Here is a 20,404-nt window from a genome sequence, read left to right on the forward strand (position 1 = left end):
ACAATTGGATTGTATTTCATTATTTTTCATCTTCACCCATTTATTTATTTAGGTTAAAATAATTACATATTGCCACATAGTGTTAAGAAAAAATATTAAATAACAAAATAGGATATAATGGGGCAAATTAAAATTTTGAATGATTTTTAAAGAATTTGTTGCATTTTTTATGCAAATTAAACTGGGAAAAATAAGGTTATTCAAGCAAAAACTTGTGCTGAAAACAAAAAGTTAAAACTATGAAAAAGTACGTCATTAAATATAAGAGAAGTTACACAAACTCCTACGCAAAGTCTTGACATATTTAAAAATGCATGCAGTCAGAAATGAATCACGATGATTAATTTACCATGTCCTAATGCCATGTAACGAAGACACCCCGTTACTGGAGGAAAAGGTGTTCTGGACATTATTCAGGTCCCCCACCCCAAAGTTCATGTAGTTCCCGTTGTTGGAGGATCCCTGCATCGTTTGCATGGTGGCTGCAGGATAATTACACGCATAGTTTGTGTTGCAGCCGGGGCTGGTGTAGTTACTGAAAGCTGGATAGTTGTTGTAAGTGAAATGGTTGATGTGACCCACACTGTAGGAGGGGTTGTAGGTGGCTGTGTCTGCCGCCAGACAGGGCTTCCCGTCCCGCACCAGCACCGGCACCGACACCCTCCTGGGCGGCGGCAGAGACACCATCTCCAGGCTCTGGTCCTGCCTCTGCCGCTTGCACTTGTACCTCCTGTTCTGGAACCAGATCTTCACCTGGGTCGGGGTGAGTTTGAGCACCCCAGCGAGGTGGTCTCTCTCCGGGGCGGACAGGTATCTCTGCTGCTTGAAACGGCGCTCCAGCTCGTACACCTGCGCCTGGGAGAAGAGGACCCGCGGCTTCCTGCGTCTCCTGGGCTTGGGTCGGTCTGGATCCTCGCTCTTTATGTCCTCCGCAGGTTCGGTCTGAGAGCTGAACTCATCTGAACACAGACAGAAAAGGGAATGAAAAAATACATAGCATATTATCTGCAAGAGACTTACTGACGGGCTAGATTGATGCTTATTTTCATTGTGAGGCCTAGCGCTTTTTCTGGGTCCATAAGGGTGCTGGAAATCCGTGAAACGCTTAATTTTTAATGTAGTGTTGAAAAAAGGTTGGATCTCGAAACACTTGCAGTATATATGTTCTATGGGATACCAGGTCTATTTAGAAATAGGTGACACATTTTGAAACATAAAACGTTGTGGTGCTTTCCTTTTTTTATTTGTCACTCTACTGTCGTGAAATACATGTTTTAATGGCACAATAACATCTTATATATGATGTGACAAAGAAGTGAAATAATCGGTATACTGTAAATATTGTATGTACTAAATATAATTATGTATTTCACGACAAGTGTAAGGGGCTGGAAAAGATTGTAAAAGTGCTTGAATTTGACAGGAAAATGTATAGCAATACTCTTTTACTGCTGATATTTATCATTAATATATCATATAGCTTTGTTGTATCTTACTACACACTGGTTAATTTCCTTGTGTAATTCTGCCAATTTTCCTAAATTAGTTAAGTTAGCCGCCAATTATGCATTTAGGGAGAATTTGTAATTTACACGATTTACGCGCAAGGAACACACGTGACTGAATAAATCACATTTACCAGGGAAACATTTGAAGTTGTTACATTATTTTTTAAATACATTTTATAAATCTTTAAAAATAAAATCAGCAGGCCTACAAGTCAACTTTCAACTCAACCTTTTCTTTAATTTTTGAAAAATTAGAGGCCTATTTCTATGCCTGTATACAGTATACGAATGTTTTCAGTGATTATTAATGCTTTTTTTCTGGAGTTGTTTTATTCTGATGCGTTTGGCACAAATCAAACAACACGAGCCTGTGGGCCTCGGTTTGCACAGGCCTGCAAAATCAAACTTCGTCCTCTCACCAGCTCACCTTTTCTACGTTTCCCCTCAAACGCGTCTGACTTCCCATCCTTAACTATATCCATCTCCAGGAGTGATTTCCCATAAAAGGCAGTCGCAAAGTTGAGTGCATTGCCTCTGCCTGTTCTGGACTCTTGGAGGTCTTCTCCAAACAGCGAGGAGGCGGCCGGGGCGGCGGACGACATGTCCCGGAGAGGCTCCTGCTTCAGGCGGGCCAGCATGCAGGAGGAAGAGGGAGAAGAGGAGGAGGTCGGTACGGTGCAGCAGTCTATGCGAGAAGACACGTCCAGGGAAGACACCATCACGTCATGACTCTGCTCCAAGTTTAATATATCCTTTACAGAGAAGGGAGTGGACGTGCTGGGGCTGGGAAACATTGCCAACAACTGGAAGAGAAACCTATTAACCTGTCATGTGGAGGTAACAAAGAAGACGTCAACAAACTCCCTCTCCTTCCTGGGAATATTTACTGGATTTAAGTATTAGTTTGGTATAGCAGACTGATCTTGAGTGAAGTGTGCATTTTGAATGTCAACTCTGTCTCCAAACTTTTTCTTGGCCTCCCTCTCCTCCTGGTGACGTGAGGGAGGGGGGAGCCAGTGGGACCCTCTGTATGGAGCCATCGTTACTCCCATTGCATGACGTAAAGTGATGCTGCTTATAGGCCTTTATATGTTCAATCACACCAGCCAAGACCTGAAATTATATATAAATATGTTCTCAAATCAGTCATTTTCATGATTGTATTCTTTGTTTTAGAATAGCCATGATTTCAAAAGAAAGTTAAGTCAATAGCTTCTTTTTTTGGATTTTTTCACACTACGCTCAATGCAAACCCATTTCCAGTGAATTCTACAAGCCCAACATTTGTACGGATGTTTACACACTTTTTCAAGTACCGAGATAAATGATTTATCTGACATCAAACGTGTATAAAAATGACTCAGGAGTCAAACTTGCATTGTTTAGTTTACTGAGAGGAATTAACAGCCTGACAGGGGTAACTGAATGAAATGCCTGATCGTGCGCGTGCACGTGTCATTAGGAGTGTCTCTCAGACCCTCATCCGACGGGAAACGGAGCAGACGACAGGTTTTTCGGTCCCGAAACACGGAACCTGAAACCAAGAGCGACACAATCTGCTGTCTGCCTCCAAGAGATTCTGGAGCCACTGTCTGCTTTATCAGGACGTGATAACAGATGACAACAAACCTGCAAACACACACACACGCACGCACGCACGCACTCCCACCCACGCTGCAGGCCAGGTTATCCTAAAGATGTGTCACATATGACACCCAAGTTTTAACCATTACAACTGCTCCATTTCATTGCTTATAAGCTACAAATTTCCCCGCTTTTGGTATTTAAATTACAATGACTATAACAGTGTGTATTCTTTAGCACAGGTAGATGAACATGTGTCAATTAAACATACAATCAGTGTTTTATAGATTAACAATAACAAAGTACAAATCATTTCGCCGGACAGCAGTAAAATGGAGACAACTGTGCGTAATGACGCATAACCTCCACTGTTCCTCCCCGCGCGGTTGGCACTAAACCTGCTATTAATGCCTGTGGAGACGGTCAAAGGAGACAGACAGTATTATCGTTTGTTTTATCTACAGCGTTTAGCACAGCCACGGGGTAAATGGGTCCCCCTGTCTCCGACCCAGCGAGGGTGTTTATAGTTTTAAAGACTATTTGTGCGCCTCGAGAGCTGATGAATGGCCGTAAAATCTTTCTCCGGCGCAGTGAGAGTCAACACTGGCCCGGCTCTTGCTGTAATAATTGGCGAAATAAAGTAAACGCACGGGGGAGGGGGTGCACAAAACGTGAAGAAAATGTTTTCATGATTGATTAGCTCTGACTGTGTGGTTTGAGCATAGATTTTTTACTTTTTCTGTCCTAAATTGCAAAAAAGAAACTCTATTTTAATCCGGTGGGACGAGAAACAATCCACCAAACTGAATCAATGTTCAGTCCAACCTGGCAGCAAACTATTCCGTCAACTGTAAATTGAACATGACAGGTCTGGCATGTGTTTCATATCCCTAATGCTCCGTCCTGCAGCAGCCCTGCGCTCCCCTTTGACCTGTCTTTCTGCAGCACATCTCCAACTCAGATAAAGCTTCAGATAAGGTTGCTTAAAAACTTCCGCTGCACGAACGTGTGGGTATTTTGAGGGTTGCGTGTCGGAGTCAGGAGCCTCTCCGTGTGTGTGTGTGTGCGTGTGCGCGCGCGCGCGCGCGCGCAAGAGGGTGACTCAAATTAAAATTTTTGTCTCCTGCCTAAACGTTCCTGGTGACGCACGACGCCGCTGTAAAATGGGCCCTTTCTGTCCTGGAGGCCTTTTGGGTGTTTTAGATCCATTAAGTGGTGAGTGATTAGACTAATTGGGATGCAACAGGCTCATTAGGATATAATCCGGTTAAGAATGACATAGCGAGCATTTTACACTTTCTCCACGGAAGCTGGTTGGCCTCATTACCTGTTCAACATGTCACTGCTGCAGTGGAGAAAAAAGTCTAAAACTTCAGGATGTCTGCATTTAAAACGTTATATATAAAAAATATAAAATTCTAAATTGTTATGTTAATTTACTAACCACTGATGAATTGTGGACGCATTATTACTTGATATAAGACTACATACAAACTAAATAATGTAAGATTGGCTTCTTTAAACTGTTATATTGGGGTATACGTACAATTATATATTATAACATGATGTAATCTTAATTGGCAAAGTAACTCAAAATGTTTAGGAGTGAATGGATAAAGTGAAGTGTTTCTAAAAAGACATACTAGTTCAATAGATGAGTAATTTTTGTTGCTTTTAACTCCACATATACTGTTGAGAAGCTTAAATATAAAACAAAAACTAGAAATAGAGCCACATGGCTAGGTATTCAACTATATAATTAAAATTGAATAGCATTAGAACAAAAGCATATAATAAGCATAATATATGTACATATTCACATAAGATACAACTTTTCCCTAGGGATATTGTTGTGTAACAGTTGGAAAAGTGCACATTTATAATGTACAAAAGACAAAAATAACATAACAGAAGATACAAAATAAAAGATATATAAAACCTAGATAACAGTAAGGTGTAAATATGGTGTAATCCTAATATATATAATACATGTATATGTCAAAAACAGGCATTAAAGGATACATAACAAATATTTTGAGGTGTGGTTTGCTGTTCGACTACACACAGATGCTTTTGACTTTTGGCTCACACTCATCACACAGACAGAACTCAAAAGTCAAAATGTCTAAACCATAGTTAACAGGTTCCTTTAACTTTAACTGGAGACAAATGTCAGATTTGAGCTGCAGATTTATAAAGACATCCATAAACATCCAAAATTTGAGAACTAGGGTTGCATATAGATATGATCGTACAGTGTCAAATCTAAGGTACAGCCCAGACTCCAAAAAAGTTGGGACATTGTTAAAAATGTAAAATAAAACAGTAATTTGCTAATCTTTTGTGACATATACTGAAAACTGTACAAGGACAATATATTTAAATTCAAACTTCAAACTTACATATACATATACATAGTTATATAAGAGTTCAGCAAAACACAGTTAATACACAATGGCTGTGATTTTACATATTTATTTAATGTCCCATTATTGCACATTTTGTCCCGTGAGTCGAGTTGTAATGACAAGAATCCAATGTAGTCCATGTCATTTACAACATACACAAGATACACATATACACAAACACATCAATACATACACAGTGCACACAAGTTTATGTTTGTAAGCCCATATATAAACAGAAATGCACATGTTTTTAGTACTTAACTGAGTCTTTGCACATATACAGTCATGGAAAAAAATATTAGACCATCCTTTTTCTTCAATTTCTTGTTCATTGTAATGCCTGGTACAACTAAAGGTAGATTTGTTTGGAAAAATATAATAATAATAACAACAAAAATTGCTCATAAGAGTGTAATTAAGTAGCTGATATCTAGCCATTTTCCATGGTTTTCTTGATAATAACCAAAATCATTATCAAGAAAACCATGGAAAACGGCTAGATATCAGCTCTTAAATTAAACTCTTATGAGCCATTTTTATTTGTTATTATTATATTTTTCCAAACAAATCTACTTTTAGTTGTACCAGGCATTACAATGAACAAGAAATTGAAGAAAACAAAGGTTGTCTAATATTTTTTTCCATGACTGTACATGTATACATATGAACACCAAAGTACATAAATGTACACATAGACTGAAAACACAAACATGTATGCATATGCAAATAAATTAATGTTTAAACATTAGAATTCAGCTAAATCAAATTAAACGTTTTTGCTTGACAAATGAAGAAAGAGAAAGTGATTTTTAAGAAATGGAACAGGAGACACGGTGAACTCGTCTGACCAGACGGGCTCTTTCACAGTCTCATTGCTGAAAAAGAAAAAGCCCATTCCTGAAACTTTCAGTCTGCAACCCGGGACAGCCAGAAGGGCCTGTTTGAGGATTTCACAACACGCCCGCTTCATACAGAGTTACAAGATCTGTGATGTTAAAATCTAAACGTCTCTCTAAACCTCACTGATGTGCTCTGTTGTTGAGTCTGGCTGCTGACTTGTGATGAGGCAGCACTCTAAAAGAGAAAACACCACTGTGGTCTTTATATCTTATTTATATTATTACTTATTTATTTATATCTTTAAGACGACTGTAGAAAGTTCAAAAACAACTCCAGTGAGCAGTAACTTATTCAATTTAAAGAAATTATGTCTGAATTGTCATATTTTCCAACATTTCCAGTCAAATGGAAACTTTTGTATAGTTTAAGGAGTCAAAAATATATATATAATAATCTTAACACTTATATTGTATCACTAAAACCAATATAAAATCATATAGCATTACAAACATACAACACTGAATTATAACTTCAATATGACAATAAGGAGAATCCAAGTTTTCAACAAAATCCATCAATTACACATATACAGTATTTAATGCAAACATGTGGACCAATACAGTGCTTCAGATTGAATATTTTCTGTCTGAGAGTCCAAATGGTAACTATTAACCTTCAAATTTGAAAATAAATTAATTCCATAATTAAATTGATCTGTTTTGAATGAGTTGCCTTATATGACATGAATACATTTCAACAGAGAATCTTTCTTATGACTGAAAAACCTTCTTTTCTTTCATTCATTTGACATAACAGAAAATAAGTCTTCTTTTCCTTATTTCTCTTTTTTAATAAAAAAAAAAAAGCACAATATATTCATACCATTTATTTGAACATACACCTTTTACTGATTCCCTTTGTGGTCTCTATGCCTAGACTTAACTGAAATAATTCAAAGTTAAATAAAATGAATTCAGTAATGACAATGATCCCCTTCAAATTGATTATCTGATATACATTTCAACAGAGAATCTGATTAATGACCAAAAAAAACTAAATTCTTCTGACAATACCAGTCAATTTTTTGACTGATATTAGTCAAAGTTGTTTAAAATGTTTTGGGGTTTTATTCTTGTGTCACTGTCATTCACGCCGCTTTATCCTGACCTACATATGAACAAAAATACAAGTAACAAGTTAACTTACTAGACCTGAAATACATAACCTTCAAATCAACATGAACTTTTTGCTTTTGTATTTGATTCATTTCATTTTAGCTCTTGTTTGACCCAGCAGCTCTGTAGCCTGTAACACTGTAAATCCTTATCACCACCTGTTGCTCCATCTTCTTTTCAAGAGTGTTGTATCTCCTTATTCCCTCACGTATAGGTTAGTGGCTTGATACTGCCCAATTTGCTTTCAGTCCAAGGTCCGGCCTTGGCAACTGCATTCCCACGCTGTTTCACCGCGCCCTGGATGATAGCCTGCATGTCATGAACTGACATGTTTGATGGCTTACTGGCTCATGAGTTAAATCTTTCACCCCTTGGCCTTTTGTCCTCTCCACCACTCCCTTCTGAGTTACACCCCCACCACGTGGCCAGTCCAAGAACCAACCCAAACTTTGGGTTAATCCATTGTCTTTGACACCTTGTCTTTGAATCATGACCAGGTGTGGAAAATAACAAAGTACATTTACTCAAGTACTGTACTTAAGTACAATTTTGAGGTACTTGTACTTTACTTAAGTATTTCAATTTTATGTAACTTTATCTTTTTACTCCACTACATTTTTTGGCAAATATTCTACTTTTTTACTCCACTCCATACAGCTGACATCTTTAGTTACTTTTCAGGTTGAGAACATAACACTTAACATAAAATATATGATCAGTTTAAGGTGATTAGACTTTTATAATGAAATCTTATAACAGTAAATTCATTAATTAAATGAGCCCTGTTTTTACAAAATTTGAACACTGCTTACAATAAAAGCATCAATACAAATAATGTAATAATATATTTGAAATATAAAGTCATGGAAAAAAATATTAGACCACCCTTTTTCTTCAATTTATTGTTCATTAAAATGCCTGGTACAACTAAAGGTACATTTCTTTGAAAAAATATAATGATAACAACAAAAATAGTTCATAAGAGTTAAATTTAAGAGCTGATGTCTAGACATTTTCCATGGTTTTCTTGATAATAACCAAAATTATTATCAAGAAAACCATGGAAAATGGCTAGTTATCAGCCACAAGTGTGGTCTAATAATTTTTTTCCATGACTGTATATAACAATCTGAGTCTGTCCATTCTGCACAATGAGTACTTTTACTTTTGATGCTTTAAGTACATATGATGCTGATACTTTTGTACTTTTACTTAAGTTTTAAATGCAGGACTTTTACTTGTAGTTGAGTCATTTTACAGTGTGGTATTAATACGTTTACTTAAGTAAGGGATCTGAATACTTTTTCCACCACTGATGGTGACAATGTAGATTTTTATTATAAGAATGATTGTAGTGGCAAAGATCACTCAGCGGTTAGCACACTGTATCATATCATTGTGTGACATAAGCATCCGCTGATCCGGGGTCAGTTGTTGTAACTGGAAACTAGCTGAATATGGCAGCGATTTCAAGTGCCATCTGTCTGTGCATCGTTTGTCTCGTCTGTGATCATCTTCATCTACGCTCCATCCTCTCCCTCCTCCTGCCCACCCCCGCCACCCTGACATGCAGTCCGCAGGTCATGTTCACAGGCTTGGCAAGGCTTCACACAGGCTTCTGCCGAGTTCAAGGTGATGTTAGGGCCCCCGGGGGACTGAAGAGGATGGTTTTTACTCTGTGGCTGCTTTAGTTTTGTCTACAGCTGATGTTTGAGGGTCAGTGGTAGGATACTGCTGTATCGTAGCTCATGAGCTGATGAATGGATTTTAAGGGACAGGTTGGGCCGTGTTGACATATGCAAACTGGATATGAAACCAGGATTTTAAAGGGGTACTCCAGTAATTTAGTATTGTGCACAGAATTGTAGCAGCAGAGACTATAAATATCTACTAAATATCCTGTAGTCCTATGAATTTTTGTCAAGCTTCAAAACTATTGGATAATACTTCACTAAAGGGTGAAAGGATGCTTAATCAGAAACTTTAAATCTAACGATCTGGAGTATTAGGACACCTGAATTGTATCTGTCTGATAAAGATTTCCTCACAAGATTATCTCACTCAAGCCTTTCTCCTTTATGATGGAGCAGATCAGTTTTTTTCTCGACAGTTTAATCGAGCTATGCTCTAAATTTGATTTTGGCATCTAATTGGACTTCTATCCTTGTCCTAGTTTACATGCAACTGAATGTGTCCTTCTCCTCAACACTGGGTGGCCATATGCGTTGTTTCAGCGGGTTAATACGGGCCCCTTTTCCGGTTGACCTATTACGTCATAATTAACAAGTGGAGAAAGGCGGCAAGCTGGCATTTTCTAACAACAAGAACAACAAGATGGATAATCGTCCAGCTCTGTTCATTTCGTACGTAATCTACACGTTACTTGTGCAGATAAGGTGCTTCCATGTTGCTGTTCTGGTGGTTCTTCTCCTGTGATTGTATTCTTCTTCTGCGACTGGCTTTCTTGGATGTTTTTGTTCCGGGGTCATACGCCAGCGCTGGGGGTCATCATAATCCAATCGCATTATCTGGGTGTCCTAATCCAAGTTGGAGATCTCCAACATTAGTCCGACTAACACGTTTAAATGCACTTCAGTTGTCCAGTTATAGTTGGATTAAGGCAATAATTTGTTTTTTAAAGTGTCATGTAAATGTACTGAGTTTCTCTAACACCCAAGAAACAAGCCCTGCGGAGGTGGCCCAGGACTTAGAGACTGTCCATTATTCCCACAAGTTTGACCGTTCGATTCCCGGCATCACCCGCATCCCGGAGCAGAACACTGAACATCTAACAGCTGCACCATCATCAGTGTGTGAGTGTGTGTGAATGAGAGGCAAAAAACTGTGAGGTACTTATCAATAGTCAGTGTACTACAGTAGCTGACAGTCAGCACGCTCTTAGTTGACAGGCACTGAAATTAAACAATGCACTGCGCTGGCAAAACATATTTTAAAGGCCCACCTAAAATAATCTATATCTTTACAGTATATTTAGAATACTTCCACCACTTAACCTTGCTGTCAAACAGCCCTTTCTGATGGGGAACTGAGGTTATTTATGCTCTTCTCAAAGCCACCAGACTACATTGACAAAAACAGTAATTTTACCTTGCAGAATACAGAAATTCTGGTCCACTGCTACCTCACTTGTTTATATATAAACTTTATTACAGGATCTAGACCCAATAGCAAGACATACAACATACAAAAAAACAACAACAGATACATAAACACATACAAACATACTCTTATTCATGAGAGTTTTAAAAGGCACCCATACCAATGTTTCCACAGATATGATTGATATCTGACCGAGCTGCACCTGGGGCTTGTGAGCATCATTATAATACAGTTTTGTGACTCATCAAGTCGAGACATAAATTTAAACATCAGGTTCCTCAAGAGAGCCTGTAGAGTGCTTAGCCCTGAGTCACAAAAGAGCTTACTAGCACTACTACTCCTGGGTTTTTTCAGTAGTATCCTCAGACAGTCATTGTATGTTTAGTTAGTTTGTGTTTTTGTGTGACTTTGGTGCTTTAAAGGGTTAGTTCAAATCCACCAAAGTCACACATTACAAACTAAAGGGGCAGCCGTAGACCAGAAGCCATTTAGATAAGAAGCCCTCAGTGAAGTCTCAAACCTTACCCAAGATTACCATAAAGAAATCACGATGACTTATTATCTCAGACTTCAGAAAACTCCCAAGAGAGAAGAAATAAACATATTAAAAAATATATATATGAAATTCTATCATGTAAATAATTTCATAGTTCCTTTCAATATCTTGCCATTACATTTCAGTAAGTGCAGATAGAAATTGTTTTAGGGATTTTCCCCACCTACGAACCTCTGCTATAGTTACTACTTTATTTTTAAGCGCTGTGTGATCTACTCTGTTAGGTTGCATATGGCTTTTGTTGAGTTAGTACACAAGTCGTCCAGAGGAGGGCAGCATCACACAATAGCTTCCTAACTCTCCCACAATAATACCTCAGACTCTTCATGTGTTTCTGGATAAAAGAACCATCATTAAATATTTTATCACATCTTAACATCTTATTCAGATTGTACAAAACAGATGTTTTTTACTATTTGCAACAGCTGATGTAGATGGAAAATTCCTGCAATGCCTCTCCTGCATTCACGGCAGGTGAGATCAACCGAGTCATTGTTTCCTAAAAACGTGTTTGTCTGATCTGTTTATATGAACTTTTCCTGCTCTAAATGATACTTTGTGTATTAGGAGCTATGTAATTTCCCTAATGCTCAGCCTATTTGTAAATATACAGTATAGCTCCACTTCCTCCCCTCTTTAAATATAAGTTTTCATGATCATAAGCTCATCATAGCAGAGTTCTCCGGTGACTTAAGACCAACTATGAGCCCTGAGGTTTTCAGCGTCTCCCTGAAAGCCTGCATGTGCTGTATCAGCTGCCATCCCTTTATGGTCCTTAACTTACCCAGCCTTCTCTGAGCCCATTTAACATGCTGACTGCTCTATTTTCCATGCAATTGGAGTTGACCAAGAAATGAGGTAAGAGCATTGCTAATAGGCTAAATGACCAACATTGTAATAAGGCTTGCCGGAGCAGCTTGATTACCACACTTGGCCCGATGGATAATTCATGTGGAGACAAAGGTGGCGTGGAAAGAGCACTGGTCTCTGTGCACGTCTCTGGTCAAGAATCAGGTCCTGACACACATACAGAAACTCACACACACACACACACACAGCACAGTGTCAGCTGTGACGTACAAGTCGTTGGCATCATACTTCCTGTGCAAGAACTGTGGCGGCACACTCGCACATAAACACATAATTTCAATGACTCAATCAGTTGTCGTCATTTCTAATTGTGTGGCAAGATCTGCAGCATTTAGAGCAGCAATCATTGTGTTGTTATCTTGGCACAGAGATCGAGACTGCACAAATCGGACACGTCCACCTCCAGCCCTTCATTGTCAATAACTGACAGTTTAGGGACATCAACATCATGGTTTGAGCCATGTCCCTGGCACTAAAGAACAAGTCTGTTGATCAGGTTAAAACACTGCTGAGGCATGGATTGAACAAATAAGCTTAATGGGCACAGGCTCAGGGGCCCAAAGAGTGAGGGCCCCCCTGGCCTTCACCTGCAAAATGTCACTCAAAGAGACACGTGGCAACCAGTAAGAGACTCAAAATGACTACAAAGAAACAAAAAACTTTTTGGGAAGGAATCAAAACAATTGTTGCAATTGAAATGCAGGGACACAATGACTGAAAAGCTGCAAAACAACTACAAAAAGAAACAAAACAACTCCAAAAAGACACAAAATAACCACAAAGACACAAATAACCAGAGACACAAAACCACCACAAAGTGAAACAAAATGACCACAAAGAGACAAAAAACTACTACAAAAGGAAACAAAACAACGACAAAGAGAAACAAAATTACCACAAAGAGACAAAAAACAAATACAAAGAGACACAAATCTACTAGAAACAGATGAAATGTGACTACCAAGATGGGTAAAACTATCACAGAAAAAAAAATAACTACAAAAGACAAAATCAATTGCAAAATGACATAAAACTCCTCGACAGAAATCTATAGAGACATATGTAATGAGAGTGACAAAACAACAAAAAGAGGCCAAACGACTCTTAAGTCTGTGAGTCTTGCTCCTCTGTAGGAGAGGTTGTGCATGTCTGTGCCCAGGGGCCCATTGTCTCATAATCCACCCATGAGCTGAGGAATGTAAAAAAAGGCTAATTATAACGCACTGCGCTGTGCTGAACCACCAGGTCACCTCAGCAAGCACAGGGCTGCGTAAGGTTACTGTACGGCCACTGTGTGTATGTGTGTGTGTGTGAGAGAGAGAGCAAGAGACAGTGTGTTAATGTGTGTCCTCTTCCTGTCTTTCCTCACTGCCTGTCTCTCCCTCTCTAATGGGGACAGTATGAGAAGAGAGCTTGTGCTCCGTCTGGACCTTTCTAATTGCCCCTGCCACAGAGGCCTGATACAGCAAGACCCTGTGTTCCCAGCAGGTCAGGCGTGTGTGTGTGAGTGAGTGAGTGAGTGAGTTTGTGTGTGTGTATGTGTGTGTGTGTGTGTGTGTGTGTGAGAGAGAGAGAGAGAGAGAGTGAGGGGGGGGGGGGAGAGGTAGAGAGAGACTTGGGCAGACAGAATCATCACTCAGGTGGTGCTCCCTTGGCTCCACCACACACATTCAGGCCCCACATAGAGAACACCATTCATTATAAATATCAGCGGAGCTACAGGAGCAGAGCATGAGTGTGGGAAGAGATATGAGAGTGGGAGGAGAAGGTGATGGAGGAGAGGTCAGGGCAGGGAGATGAGCAGAGGAGATTGTAGATATTTGTTAGATGGTAGCTCAATAAATCCTGCAGAAGGAAACGTTGTAGTGTCTTTAGCAGCCTGAACCCACTTTGTTGAGAGAGAGAGAGAGGGGAGAGAGAGAGAGAGACACACACACACACACACACACACACACACACACACACAAACAAACACGCACACACACGCACACACACACACACGCACACACATGCAGCTCCATTGAATGCTAGCACATAATCTTCCTGCAGCCCTAAAGCTCTCTGCTATACTGCCAGGCCAGGTTATGAAATCCACCCAGGGCCAGGTTACAAAAATCCTCTCTGTGGCCTCTGCCAGAGAAGGCAGCTCCGTGTTGACAGATGGGCACAGCATTCCTGGGCCCCGGGCCTCACCAGCACTCTGCCAGGAGCTGGACTGAAGGAGCCATGGAGAGGCTGACTGGCATTTCTTTACACCTATGTGCTTAATTTCTGTGGCAACCTCGAGGCACGTACGACATTAGTTACATTCCTTGAATGCTCCTCCTTCAAACTGTCGCTTCGGGACAGTGATGGGTGTTACTGGGGAATGAATAGAGTAGTGATGGGTGTGGATTCATGCATGTGTCTGATTTAATTAAAACGGCACTAAAATGGGATGGTAACTCTGAGGGCCATCTTGATCTTGTTACATCTCCTTGTTAAGTTCCTATAGAAAAAAATCAATGAAGCCACAGAACTCTTTACTGAGTTTATTCTTAATGCTGGGCCACACTGCTTCCCTTCACCTGTGCATGACAGCCTTGCTGAGAGGCTGTGGCTCACACGCATGTGATGTCCACACAGACAATGTTGCTGCTGCTGCCTGCCAGCCAGCCCAGGAGGGCACAAACCCAGGGCTTTGACCCAGGAGATTGGTGTTCGTGTGCTGTTAGAAACGTCTTTACTCATGTTCTACATCACCAACACTACTGTGTCCAGTAGTTCTGTACTTGAGCAGTTATTTAAAGCCTAACCATGTTTTCAAATGGTAAAAAAAATGTTTTTTTGTGGCATCCCCAATATGCAAATGAGCATATGATGTCATTTGTTGGAGCTAGTGCTAGCTAATTTCATAGCAAAATACTTGGCAGCACCAACAGTGCTGTTGGAGTCATTTCCCGGCTGCAATGATGGTGCAGAGATGTCAAGAGAACAGATGATGGAATATTGTATGGCAGTATAAGAAAAGATAATGTGTTTTTTGAACATGAAAGCATGTAAACATGTTGTAGAAACACAAAATGTAATTATGAACCTGAAATTGAGCAATATATATCCCCCTTTAAGAGAAGGTTTTTTTTTTTCCGTGTGATTTACCTCCACAGCTGAGGCAGGCTCAGTCCCATGCTGGCCCAGTTATGTGATCCATGTCCAGGCAGGGAAGAAAAGTTCGACCCCTTCCCCCACGCCTCATGCTGCTTCCACAGGGATAGTGTTTTACATGCTCAAGGTGAGTGGAATACCAGCGCTGCTCCTGTTAGCCCTGTGCTTTACATGCTCAGGGTCCCCCATCTCTCCGCCCTATCTACCACTGACCACCTGCTCCAACACCCTAACCAGGTCACACTGATGAAACCTGCATGTGGCCACTTAGCAGCTGCTCTGACTGCACACGCAAATAAAACTCAGATGATTACAAGGGCAAGATGTAGTTCTTAGGTCTTTTTCTTTGCAAAGTAAAGCCGTTCCTTTTGTTTCCCTGTAAAAAAAAAAAAAAAGTACAGTACATTCTACTTTCAGCAGAGCATTTGCAACACAAATATAGCTTTGGCATGGCTGAACTTAATAGGCTGGCATTCTGCAAAACCATGCCACATTCTCTGCAATCACCACTCTTTAACATCTAGCACTGCATGGACACAATGTTCCAAGACGCAGTGCTCAGAGGGTGCCCTGCCAACTGCTCAGACAGTGAGAGATTACAGTGATTACTCCTAAAGCAATTTCACTATGGACTGATGTATGCATAGGGAGGTGGGGGGAGGCAGGGGGGTGGGGTGGGGATGGGGTTGGGGATGCAGGAACACTGGCAAGTTTTACAGCCGAGAACAAAAAAGACCTGCAAAACGTGAGCGAGTCGTTGACCTCGAAATCACTGTTAAAACACGGTGTCCCCATTTGGTAATTATCCTCCTCCAGAGATGAGGTCAGGCTGAAAATCAGCTGAAAACAAAGTGGGATGATGATGGCAGCGGTGACGACGGGAGCGAGAGAATGAAAAGGAGAGGGGAAGAGCACATGACGGTGAAAATGAGAGAGAGAGGAGTGAGAGAGCCTGGTGGAACTCACTGCTTGGTGTGAGTGAGCATGGGAAATGCGTGGGACTTTTGGACCATAACTGACTCCTGTTTGGTGACTGACGCACACATGCAGACGTACATATATGCATGGGTACACACACACACACACACACACACACACACACACACACATACACATACACATACACACACACAAAACTAAGCGTAGAGCTATTCATTCATTCTGGCTTAGTTCTCTCAACATTCAGTTCTCTGCTTGACGTCCAGCTAAGATACTTACCTGCAGTTTTTTTGCTATTTATTTCTATAAAATCTTTCAATTTAAGCTGTAAAATGTGTTTTAAAAAAGTTTTATGTGTTGCACGTTTCTTCATTTAAACAGTAAAAACTCATCAGTCATGTGTGAGCTGCAGCTGTTAATGATGCTTTTCACTTGTTGAGATGTGATGCAGAAACAGTGCTGCCTAATTTGCACCACCAGAGGGCAAAATCTGGTCAGAAACTATAATGGAGAGTCTCTCAAGCTCACGTGCATGTACACACCGACACACACAGACATGTTCATGTGCCTACATGCATCGATGCACACTCCCTACTATATGACACAGCCTTATGTCAGCGTTTACATTCTTCCACTCGTGGTAACGTATAGTATATACAGCTCACAGTGTGAACAGTTTATATTACACATTGTTGAGTGTATGGATCTGGATGTATAGCAGGCTTGCAGAGCACAGAGTGACCTACTATAAATGCAACGACTGACCCTTAAATACCAACAAAATGACATGTGTGGTGGGGGAAAATGTGATGCATTGGCCCCAGAATTCACTACCAGCATCAACACAGCACAGGTAGCTGTCATGTTTGAGCTGGGAGGTCTTGAGGCCGACTCCCCAATGAGCTCACCTCATGGTAGATTATGGGCCGCTGGACACGTTTAAGCCTGGCAGGCATTAGCATGATGTGGTCTTTTCTCATGTCTAGGTTATTTTTATGGCTGAGGTGGTGGTGGAGCCATTGGGAGGTCTGATTACCCTCTGGAAGAAGCCAATACAATCATATCTCCCTGCAGTGAATCTGTGTATCCAGATTTGACGAAGCAAAGGGCGGTTGCGAGCGGCATGTTATTTCGCAGCATCAACCGTATGCCACATGCTACATTTTTATGTTTCATATGTGCGGAGAAGTTAGCCATAGGTGGTTTAGGTCAGCTGTTGTCAAGCCCATGCTGAGGGCTGAGGGAAACAGAGCCGCTGAGGGCCATGACGTGTGCTCTTACTGCATGCGTGTGCACTTTTATACGGCTTTAATTACAGACTGCGAACACAGACAGACTTGTTTATTCTGCTGCGTAGTATACACTGAGGCCTGGTTGGCACCACAAACACACGTGCCACACACACACACACACACACACACACACACACACACACACACACACACACACACACACACACACATTGCTTTGTAGTAGTAAAAGTATCTATCCTGGACAGCACAGCAGGTTGTACCTGCCAGTTGAGTGAGTCACATGTATTTTATATCCATGAATTCAGTCATTTATGGATATCTGAGCGCAGAACATCATCACTAACAGACAAGGTCCTCTGACATTATGAAGATCTTTCCATCATGTTTTGTGATCATCTCACATCTTTTTCTACTTTACATGCAGTAAACTATTCAGAATTATAGCAAGCTATCGCCGCCATAAAGTTGTATTCTAATTCCCTCCGCTTAAACAAACAGGCTATTTAAAGGGCATCGGCCTAACATAGGCTGCTTTATTTTGAGTAGACGAAGAAGGTATAAATAGACTTTGAGGAGTGCAACAAGCGAATGCTTCATATGAAATGGCTGGCGTTACATCATTGCCTGTGAGAGTGAAGTTCTGGAGAGGCGCTGGGCTCTCTGGGCCAGCCATTATGGTTTGTACTAATGTTCTGGTTTCACAATCCAAACATTCTAAGAGCTGTTATTTGCTCTCTTTTTCCCTTTTACTCAGTAATTCTGCTTCTTTTTTTCAGCCAAGCAAAGCTGTCAACAGAGAGGAGAAGCAGCTTTAAGTGGGAGACAGAAAAGGGATGGAGGAGGAGGAGGAGGAGGAGGAGGAGGAGGAGTGAGACGGGAAGACGAGAGTTGGATGGAGAGAAGGAACGAGAAGTAAAACAACACAAACAGAATCAACTTACAAGTTTGTAAACTCTGTCACCTGTGGGGTAAAGTTATTAATGTCTTTCCATATATGCAGCATGGGGGCAAGGGTGTATATTTGTCCCTGCATGTGCAGAGAGGTCAGTTTGATTAAAGGATGAAATGGCCGAATGCTTTTTGGCACGCTCCTGTATTCCCAACCACTCGAACAGCAAGGTGTATCTCTGTGCAGACAGTCTGAGGTCTGAGGAGGCAGCGTCCACCATGTGGTTGGCAAACTGCAACTCATCATTACTGTTGGCTCCAACTGACGCTACTGAAATGACTTGTATAAGTGAATCAGTGCCGCTGTGAGAGGTTCCAACTGGTAGCTAAATCACAGGACAAACCGACGTCCCCCATCATGCATCTCTCCCGCATTTATCCCTTGTCAGTTTCAGAGCCTGCTCTTTTTCAAACACAGCATGATGAAGAATGGCTGAATCAGCGCATTCTGACACCAGACTTGTGTCTCTAATGTTGGCTCATGTCATTCCGTACGAAATCTGAAAGAGAGGGAGAATGTTTAATTTTGAAGTGCGGAGATAATGAGATGAAAACATAATTTGTGGTGGAGACGTTTATGATGGCTGTTGGAACGGGACTGGGATGCGTCCCGGTGCATTCTATAGGCTATTCTGATTTATTTTTTGTATGACTGCATGAAAGATCACAAGATACATGGAGCTGAAACCACAACTTTTATGAATGTGGTCTGGTTCCACAATGCAATGCACAATTGAAATGGCTCTGTCCAAAGGTAACCAAATCTGCCAACCAGCGCCTCTTAAGTAGAGGTGTACAGAGACATCATCATCCGTAGCTGTTCAACCAACAAAATGATCCGTCTCTGAATCTGTATTAGAAAACAAGACTATAATATAATATACTATGATAGAATAGAATAGAATAGAATAGAATAGAATAGAATTCTTTATTGTCATTGCACAAAAATACAACAAAATTGGATGGCGAAACCAGACATGGGTGTGGTTTGGGAGCATATCTATGTGCACAGCTTCCAGTGTTCCCCAGTTCAGTTTTCTGTTAACACCCATTAACTCCCCTGTCGTGTTCCGGTCAGACTGGATCTGTTTAAGGTTGATATTTCTATTTTTTTTATAAAAATTTAGCTCTAACTCCTAAACCTTAACCTGCTGAAGATGAGAATAGTTATTATGGGTATTGCACCTTAAATCTGACCTTTGACCTCGTTCCTAACTTTAACCTGTTAAAAATGTTTAAAACCTTAAGTCTGTGTCTAAAGTGTCTAAATTTTATACATACTGGAGATAATCTTTTTCAGGTTCCCATTATGTGCATGGGGAATCATCCCCATGATTTTCTACGTTCACAACGTCTACACATACACACATGCACACACTAGCGTCATTTACACACACACACACACACGCGCGCGCACACACACACACATCATTAGGCCTATATGTGTATATATATATATATATATATAGTACCAACACTATGTTTGCTTCTAGACTTGACATTGGCAGCATCAACATACATGTTACCCACCATCACCATTACATATCTGTATATGACAATAACAACAACAATAACAAACTATTTATTTAATTATTATTTTTTTAACAATAAAAACCATGACCCAGACAAAGATCGGTTTGCATTTTTGAAGGCAAATATAGAAAACGCACCATTTCTTATTTACTTCCAGTTCTTTGAACACATGCATATTTCCTAGGTGGACATCTGCTCTCAGCCCACCATGTTGTTGGAGGACCTGCTCTCTTTATGGCCCCCCCACACAGGTCTATACAGTATATATTTTTGCCCCTATGACTGGCTTTCCCTCCGGTAACATATTCACTAAGATTTATGACCCCTGCGCATTGGAATCCACTGTGCCAGTGTTAGCATTGTGCATGATTAGCAATTAAAAACTACGGTCCGTTATTGAGTTTTGGCCACAATCAGCCAAGTCAACAGCTTTGCTGGACACTCAGTGATTTTACATACAGTCTATACAGATGAAATAGAAATGTGATATTTTGACTAATAGTGTGCAAGTTGAAGGAAAGTCAAA

The 20,404-nt window shown here is 40.6% G+C and overlaps 1 protein-coding gene across 1 annotated transcript; it reads right to left on the reverse strand.

Moving 5' to 3' along the window:
• Window positions 1-345: 345 nt before the first annotated feature.
• nkx2.5 (NK2 homeobox 5) lies at window positions 346-2,367 on the reverse strand. The gene is made up of 2 exons (XM_059346738.1): window positions 1,936-2,367; window positions 346-959 (listed from the first exon to the last, which is right to left on the reverse strand). The coding sequence occupies exons 1-2, from the start codon at window positions 2,300-2,302 to the stop codon at window positions 346-348; spliced, it is 981 nt and encodes a 326-aa protein (XP_059202721.1). The 5' UTR covers window positions 2,303-2,367.
• Window positions 2,368-20,404: the final 18,037 nt, after the last annotated feature.

The sequence above is a fragment of the Centropristis striata genome, chromosome 12 (assembly GCF_030273125.1).
Source record: "Centropristis striata isolate RG_2023a ecotype Rhode Island chromosome 12, C.striata_1.0, whole genome shotgun sequence".
NCBI classification, from domain to species: Eukaryota; Metazoa; Chordata; class Actinopteri; order Perciformes; family Serranidae; genus Centropristis; species Centropristis striata.

Coding starts and splice junctions, on each gene's coding strand:
- nkx2.5 (XM_059346738.1), bottom strand. CDS start 2,302: ATGTTTCCCAGCCCCAGCACGTCCACTCCCTTCTCTGTAAAGGATATA. Junction 960..1,935: donor TGAGGGGAAACGTAGAAAAG/GTGAGCTGGTGA, acceptor GTCTGTGTTCAG/ATGAGTTCAGCTCTCAGACC.